A 9071-nucleotide genomic window follows, 5' to 3' on the forward strand; every position below is an offset into this window, starting at 1 on the left:
CACACTATGTATACCTTAAGAAAATAATAATAAGTTTAATTATTTCATAATTGTAATCAGGACATAACCATGTCGAACATAACAGTGGGTCAAAACACAGAACTTATTTTTCAGATTTATTGTTTTGTCTTAAGATTTTAAAGTTCATTTATTGTATATCTTGTCCTCCTCTGTTTGTTCATGTTTATTATCTTCACAAACATCAGATTCATTGTCATTTAAAAAGTCACAACTGTATTAGGTGTTCATTAGTATCTAGAAGCTTTCTTTAACCAGTTTGTATAATAGGTGACTAACACTAGAGTTCAATAGGAGGCTGGTGATTTAAAAGTCAATGTCTAAACCGCACAGAGGGCTTTTGTAAAAAGCCTTACAATAGAGCTCTCAAAGAAGTCTTGTAAGGAGGGATCATTTGAGACAGGAGAATGGTTGAAAGCCATTTTCCTGAACCTGTAATCGTATAAAATCCCTCCTTGAGTTCTTTGGGGGTGTATTTCTGAGTCTGGTGCCAGAAGACTGCTGAGGAGAAATGAGGATCCTCTGACATCCAGCAACTTGAAGGTCTTCTTCCCACGAGGTGAGTTACATTTCTCAATTTTGTGTAATCCTGAAGTATTTTGTGATTTCTAAATTTCTCTGCAGTATCTCATTATGGCTTCCTTTGGTGCTCTTTTATTGATGTTTCCTGCTGCACTGGCATGCGCTCCACAAAAAGCAGGTAACTGTTCTGTGGAGCAGATTCTTGGCTATATGTCCTTAACAGAAGATCGGCAAATCCCATATTTTTTATTCATTTATTTACACACTGCTTTATTATAATCCTCAGTCAAAAATGCACTTTTTCTAAATATCAACCAAAATATAATAGTAGCATTTATTTGTGCATTTTAATTTCAGATTACGTCGTGGTCTCATGTTTTCCTAACGCCATCATTGCCAACGTCCCAGAGTGTCCTTATGGCTGGGAGATAGAGCAGCTGTCTCTGGGTGGAGTGTGTTACACTGGAATACATAGTCCAGGTTATTATCGCTTCATTATCCCAGACCTGACCCCCAGAAACCACTCGTACTGTGGTACGCAATCTGAGGTAAGACACTGTCAGAAAAAAACCAAGCAGAAAAACCTTCCTTTTTACATGTTTATGTTTATGTATTTAGCAGACGCTTTTGTCCAAAGCAACTTACAAGTGATAATCGGCATGTTGCCCTTGAGGCTAACAACAACGATAACAACAACTTGACATCAATCATGGAGAGGAGGGAACAAGGAGTGGACAGTAGAGAGGGGGGGACGGGTGCAGGAAGGGTGCTAGTTAAGAAGATGCTCTCTGAAGAGCAGGGTCTTCAGGAGTTTCTTGAAAATTGAAAAGGAAGCCCCTGTTCTGGTAGTGCTTGGAAGGTCATTCCACATTTATGGAACGATGCATGAGAAGAGTCTGGATTGTCCTGAGCGTGGTGTAGGCACTGCTAGCCGACGATCCTGTGATGACTGGAGCGGCCGGGCCGAGACGTAAGCCTTTGCAAGAGGATTCAGGTAGATGGGAGCCGTACATTTATCTGTGTGAAACAAGGATGATTTAAAACCTGTTCATACAACAGTTCATGCTGGAATAAACGCTGCTTTAGAAATTGTTCAACTCATCAACAGTGCAACCAACAGGTCAGGGGCATATCGTGAGCATGGTTCAGCCTCAGATGTATGATGCCTTATCTACCGCAGAATAAGAAAAATGTGTCGGGTACCAGACCATGTTTGGGCAAGACAAGGCAGCTTTATTTATATAGAACATTTCATACACAGAGGCAGTTCTATGTGCTTTCCATTAGCAAGAATAGCAACGTGACAGAAAATACAATTTAAAAAAAGAAAGTGAAAGGGTGAGCAAATACAATGCAGAAGGTGCAGCATAAGAACATTCATTCAAAGGTTCATGAAAACATGAAGGTTTTCAATTTAGATTTAAACGTTACTCAAGTTGGGACACATTTGAGGTCATGAAGAAGCTGATTCCATCTGTGAAAAGCATAGTCGCTAAAAGCAGCTTCACCCTCTTTGGTTGTGACCCGAGGTTCTACCAGCTGACTGTTTCCTAAGGATCTTGGAGCCCTGCTGGGCGTATGTACAGGAAGGAGATCCAACATGTATTCTGGCCCCATACCATTGAGTGGTTTATAAACCAGCAGAAGTACTTTGACATTTATTCTGTAGTTTACTGGTAACCAGTGTTGAGATTTAAGAACATGAGTGATGTGTTCGGTTCTCTTGGTTTTTGTTAAGACTCCAGCAGCAGCATTCTGAATCAGATTCAGTTGTTTTTCAGCTTTTTTGGAAAGACCATTTAAAATACCATTGCAATTGTCTAGCCTGCTGTAGATGAATGCATGAACGAGTCTCTCTACGTCTGGTCTGGATATGAGACCCCTGAGATGTGCTATTTGATGAAGATAAATCTTGGTGTCAAATAAGCTCTGAGAGTACATTTTAAAAATGTAATTAGGTAGTTTGAACTTGAAGCGTTTGGCCACACTGTTTCCTAATCCAGTCATTGATTGTGTGTATTAGCTTTAAGGGTCTTTATTATTGTAAAAAACTTTCAACAGAAAGCATTAGCCGCTGAAAGGAAATGGACAGGGAAATGCTCTGGTCAGAAAAGGCCACACAGCTCTGTCCATTATAAAATTTGGATTCATGGAATCACCCACCCTGGCTTGTGATTGCAGAAGGCTGGTGTTGATTTTGCAGCCAGGAGAGAGCAGAACGTGTCTCGGCTAGTAGAAACTAGCGGTTACCATTAGCGATTACAAAAAAGCAGAACTTTTTATTTGTGGACATACAACATCAGCATTGATTTTTTTTACCCACAAAAAATAAAATTAAAAAAAGCAAATGTAGGAGGTGGAAGACTTGCATTGCTGTTAGCCAATCAGAGGTAAGATGTTAGCATTTCGTCCTCTTTCAACAAACTCCTGCTTCCTAAAATGGGAGCACCATAGCTTTCTCCATGGAAAATGACTCACAAGGCATTCATTCATACTAGAGACCACAGTAGATATATTGGAATAATGAGTTAAAGAGACCTTTAAGTTAGATTTACGGATGAATATAATAATGAAGAAAATGTGAAAGTGGTTTTCACCATTTCTGACATTGTTTTGTGCAGTATATGCCAGGCAAAGACCCCAAGTACATCTTCTATAACTCCATTGTGTCCAACGATACCTCACTGACAGTCAGAAACCAGCCGGTCAACTACACCTTCAGCTGCATGTACCGAGCAGCCTACCTGGTAAATAACGCTGTCTTCAGCCAGAGGTAAGCACCCGTTCAGGACAGGAGCCAACCACAACTACTGAGTGGATCATTTGTGCATGCTGACACAAAGACTTGCAGCGTTTTTACTAAACCCTCTGCTTTTTCTAGAGTCGCTACAGTTTATGTCAACAATGGGAGTTTAGGCACTTTTAGATCTCAGTTATCTATGAACGTGTTCACGGTGAGTTGCTGCTCATAGTTTCACATTCTCCAGTGGAAGAGACTTCTGTATTGCTGTGGTTGTCACAATAATTCTTTATCATTAGTTAATTGTGATTAACTGATAAATAAATCACAGGAACTCGTATGTTTGCCAGAACTCCAAGTTCCTGTACGCTAAAGATGCTCCATATGTGATCGACACATCTGAGATTGGATCTGAAGTTTTTATTGGCATTGAGGCAAAAGGTCTAAGCAATAGGTAAAATTAAAAGTTTAAACCTGCTTTTGAAGTTTTCAGAAGTTTATACGCAGATTTACAACTGTTTTTTTTTAACCTGTCAGGTTTAAAGTTGTGATAAACAACTGCTGGGCCACTCCAACTCCATATTCAACAGACAAGAAGAGGTGGAGTCTCATCATCAACAGGTGATATAATGACAGCTTCCATTAAGACATTATCTGTTAAAGGTCAACTTCACTGTATAAACATTCTTTAATTATTACCTGTGATTATAATCGGTCAGTCTGAGTTTGTCATGCAGGCTGAACATGAAGATAGTCTTCTACACCCATTTCCTACACCCATTTCCTGCATTAGCTTATGTAAAAATCTAGGATTTGAAAATCCTGACACTTAACATGCATGGACTCACCCATCTTGACTCACGACGGGGAATGTTGTTATTGGTTTAATGTCCAGGAAACAGCAGATGACGTCTCAGCTAGGCTAGTAGACACTAACTGTTTGCATGCAACTCCACCACATGGCAGAACTCCTCTAGGCTTGTGGAGATCTTGCAAAGCAAACAGAGTCAGAGGAAGTCACATTGCTGTCAGCCAATGAGAGGTGAGATGTCCAAATATCAGGAAATAAGACTTCAAATCCTTTCATGCTCTGCCACTCTCTCCTCCAGATGACTTCAATGGCCCAATCCCAATCCTCGCACGTTCACGCTTGCGCCCTTCAGTTGCGCAATCCCGGCCAGGGGTGTGAGAGCGTAGGTGGCCCCAATTCTCAAGTGCGGAAGCTGACCACACCCCTTATGCATCCTTGATCTGCTCTTCGCCCAAGTCTGCACCAGTGTGGACTTAGGCGAAGGGTATTACCCACAATCCATTGTTGCTGGATCGAAGGCTCAAATGCCTTTTCTGAAAATATGTATTTTCTAATGAAAGTAGTTCATTTTAGGACAATTAATTGATACTCTGAGTGTTATAGACAAAAATTTAATGTGGACGGTAATGAATATGAATTTTGTCAAATTATTGTTTGTTTTGTTGTTTGAAAGTTGTTAATAAAGATTGTTTTGAAAAAATATCACAACGACCAGCATCCCGGCTTGCGTTGCGGTTGATGACGCAATGCTCGGTGTCCCAATTCAGCAATGATTTACACACGTGTGTACCACGCACTCGAAGCCTTACTGCGCAATTCCTCCAAGTGCACTTCACAGACCGTGGGGCACAGTATTGGGATTGGGCCGATGACCTTCGTACAGACGCATCAGAACTTTTTTCCCCCAGAGGACGTCTTACTCATTCCCACTAGAAATCACTGCAAATGCATTAAAACTATGAATAAAAGTTTATGTTTAAATCAAACAAATAACAAATAATTGTCTTTCCAGAGAAGAAGAAAAGAAAACAACTATCTTTTCTATAGCGCCTCTCAAGATAAAAATCAGGAGACGCTTCACAAAAAAATAATAATTTAAATATAAAAAATATTAAAAAAAATTATTAAAATATGTTTAAAATGAGAAAAAATAAAACAGTTTGATTTAAAAATATTAGGAAAGGGAGAGAGACAATTAATAGTGAAGAGAGAAACCAGTGAATCCCAGGAAAGGCGGAATAGGTAGAAAGACCAGAATAAGGAGAGGGTGGTGGTGAAGGTCACACCAAAGCCAGCCTGAACAGGTGAGTTTTCAGCTGCTTTTTAAAGGAGACCACTGAGTCCACTGATCTCAGGCTCAGGGGGAGAGAGTTCCAGAGTCTGGGGGCCACAGCAGCAAATGATCTGTCACCCTTGGTCTTTAGCCTGGTGCGCTGCAAGAAAATGTAGTTTTATCTTTGTACTTTTTTTTCGGTAAGCAAATTGCTCAATGGTCTAGCAGTATTTAGTTGATAAGTAATTTTAACAAAGATGCATGAAATACATGAATGCTTTTATAAAAAAACTTGAAAAATCAGCTGCAGACCACAAAGACCTCCAGGCTATAATAAAGAAAAGAGTTGATTGTTTTTACCTCTTTTTTTATTATGTTTGATCAGTCCAGATCTCTCCAGCTATAGATATTATACTGAAACCTGTTTACACACATCCCACCTCCAACTAAACACCTCTCACTGGGGTGTGCTAACAATGTAACAGCTGTAAAACATCTTTATGGGGGAGCTAAACTACTCTGTTTACTGCAAAGTGTCTTAAGAACTTGGGGGGATATACATTAAAACAAAATGTCTCTCTCAAGCTGCATTTTTGGATTAGTATGAGTTTAATTATCCATTTTTCCATCAGCTTAAACATCTGTGCTACACCAGATGTGCGGAGTGAGGGGACAAACACTTTGAGGAGTGAAAGGGGGGCTTTGTTCACCTGTCCAAGATTTTGTTTATCCTAAAAATGTTCATTTCCCCTCCAATAGCTGCTCTGCTGACAACACTGTGAGCATTTATGACAATGCCAAAGACAGCCGATCCACGTTCAAGTTCAACTCTTTTCGGTTCCAGCGGCTAGAGAAGGTGTCCACTGTGTGGCTTCACTGTGAGGTCCAGATCTGTGACGGGGAGAGGCTCTTCTGTCAGCCTGTGCGTCATATCTTTCTTTCTTCTTTCAATGAAGCAGCATTTTGCAAAACTTTTTCTAAAAAGTGTACTTTTTATTACAACCCCCTACAAACATTCCTTTTTTCTTTTTCAGCATTCACATTGAACATAATACTGCTTTGTATCTGTCAAGAGAGAGCTTAACTTCTGTGTTGTTACATTTTTTACCTTGAAGAGTCCCTGTTCTGTGCGATCTCTGTCAACAGAGGTGGACCCAAATGGTGGGATCCTCACAGCGGAGTTTCAGATTAAAGGTAGTGTCCAGACACCAGACAACACCAGAGTCTTCAAAAACGGACCTGGGAACATTATTTCAGTCATTTCTCCCTTTAATAAGACGAGTTGTAATTTGCAGGAGGGTTCAGGGGAGTATGTCACATTTTTGGGATTGCTACTCACATGTGTGACATTTACAACCTTTTGGAAGTGACTAATCAGGCTTTCCAATAATTAAGATACAGTATATGTTGGTACTTTTATAAGAGAAATTATCGACTGAAGTAACTTTTCCTAACTTTTTTTAGTATATTATATTTTAAATCAGATACATTTTCAAAAGTGTTTTTGCTGTTGATACATTCATGTGTTGTTTATGACTGATCTCCTTATAGGTGACATCTCTTCCAATAATGGACATATTACAGGTAAACCATTCTGAATATATTGTTTGAATTATTTACATCAAAAGTCATTGATTTGAAGTAATTATTCTTCATAAATGAATATTCCGAAGTAGAATATAATTAATGTGTACACAATATTCAATATTCTAGACTTAAAGTGTCACACTCCAATCAGCTAATTCTTCCAGAACACCTGCAAAGAGTTCTTGAACCCTTAGATGGTCTCTCATTCTAAGTTGAATTACTGAAACAAATTAATGTTTGCACCATATTCTAATTTTAACCTGTACAATGACTTATTTTCATGAAATCTATTCTTGTCATGCCCGCATGTCTAGCTGCACAACCCTGTTTCACCTGATTCCTTATAATTTTTCTAATTTCTGATATTTGAATTAGATCTAATTAATTTCCATTCTTGACTCAGGAACCTCACTGTTCATCCTGCTTCTGGTTCTGGTGAACCTGTGCTGTGGTTTACTAAATGGATCAAATGTGCAGTTAGACATTGGTGTTATTACCTAAACACACGAACAGAGGGAAGGGTCACCCAAGACTCAGGGAGCGAATGAAAACATCCCTCCTTCTCTCGTATTGTCACAGTTTGTGTTTAGCACATTTCTTAATGCTTCTGTAATCTTCTGTTGTGATACATAAATGTACTTCTTCTTCAATAAAGAAAACTTTGAAGGTATTTTTTTTCAATAGACTTTATTTGGTGGATTTTTACATGGTTAATAAATAATATTAAATCTGAGTCAACATTACAGAAATACAGACAGCATAAATCAAACAATAAAGATTACAAATTTCAACAACTAATACAACAAAAACATATTTTATTCAAATATCTTACATAAGGATAAGACACAAACACACACACACACACACACACACACACACACACACACACACACACACACACACACACACTTTGTAGTGGTCAAAACTAAACTGTTTCATTACAGACATACTGTACATTGTTGCCCGTGGTATTTTTTTGTCACAGATCTCATCTAAGAGGCGACTGAAAACATGTTGTTTTGTTTGAAGAGGTGATTCAAGGTTATGAATGAGTAAAACTGCTGAAAACTGTAAGCATACAAAAATAAAATTGATTATTATGCCAATAATAATAATAATACAACAACAACAACAATAATAATAATAATAACAATAACAATAACAACAACAACAACAACAATAATAATAATAATAATAATAATAATAATAATAATGGAGCAATAAAAATAATGGTAATATTAATGGTGCACATTTATGTTTTTTTCTCAATTCACTGTGTCAACATATGTATTTCTTCTTTTTGCTTTATTTATTTAGAAATTTATAAAAAAAATTATAATACAGTTTTAAATTTTTTTATTTTTTAGATTATTTCTCTTTTCTGTTTTCATTTCCTAAAACTATATCACCTGAATTCTAATTGTTTTTTAATTATTATAAATATAATCATTTATTTATTTGCTACTATTTCATTTTTGCAGGTTCTCTCTTTTTATTTTAATCTCTTGTCATATTGATGAATTTTTATTTTAATTATTTCTGTATTCATTCCCGATTGTAGCAATGTAGAGTTTTCCACAGATCTCTGGGTTTCTCATAAAGATGTGTTTTTGTTTCCCAGTGAGTTAAAAGAAATTTTAAAGCCTTTGTGATTTCAACCATAATCAAGAAAAAATTTATATTCTTAATTGTTGTAATCACTTATCCTTTGCTTTTATTGTCAAAAGAATGCTAGTAAAAATGTTTAAACGTTTTTAATAACTGAATATTTTCTCTGGCTCTACTGCTTGTACACATCTGTTGGGTCATTAAGCCACTTCACTACAGAAAACTAAACCCCTCACTTCAGACATTATGACAATAAGAACCTACACTACTAATGGAAAAAAATTACTTTTTGCAATTTCTGGATAAAATTAGTGTCATATTAAAAAAATAGCCTTTAAATCATAATGTTCACTGGGAAATAGTCTAAATCACAAACAGTAAAGGAATTTTTTGTTTCATTACCCCTTAAATTACCTTTTAATTTTCTAACATTTCTGGTGTTTGAGCACAAAAAAGCACTTAGGACATATAAGGGTTAAACAACAGTCAACACACAGTGTGACAGATTTTTG

At 37.2% G+C, this 9071-nt stretch overlaps 1 protein-coding gene across 2 annotated transcripts; it reads left to right on the forward strand.

Annotated features, from left to right (window-relative positions):
- The first annotated feature begins 321 nt into the window (after window positions 1-321).
- On the forward strand, window positions 322-7621 carry tectb (tectorin beta). Of its 2 annotated transcripts, none has more exons than XM_054749350.2 (11): window positions 322-577; window positions 643-718; window positions 898-1088; window positions 3162-3313; window positions 3392-3494; window positions 3631-3734; window positions 3818-3901; window positions 6124-6286; window positions 6480-6558; window positions 6916-6948; window positions 7355-7621. In XM_054749350.2, the coding sequence occupies exons 2-11, from the start codon at window positions 652-654 to the stop codon at window positions 7450-7452; spliced, it is 1074 nt and encodes a 357-aa protein (XP_054605325.1). In that variant the 5' UTR covers window positions 322-577; window positions 643-651; the 3' UTR covers window positions 7453-7621. The 2 variants fall into 2 exon arrangements, with proteins under 2 accessions (XP_054605325.1, XP_015818220.1); XM_015962734.3 differs by having other exon boundaries at window positions 3422-3494.
- The last annotated feature ends 1450 nt before the right edge of the window (window positions 7622-9071 follow it).

Source organism: Nothobranchius furzeri, chromosome 16 (assembly GCF_043380555.1).
Source record: "Nothobranchius furzeri strain GRZ-AD chromosome 16, NfurGRZ-RIMD1, whole genome shotgun sequence".
Lineage (NCBI taxonomy): Eukaryota > Metazoa > Chordata > Actinopteri > Cyprinodontiformes > Nothobranchiidae > Nothobranchius > Nothobranchius furzeri.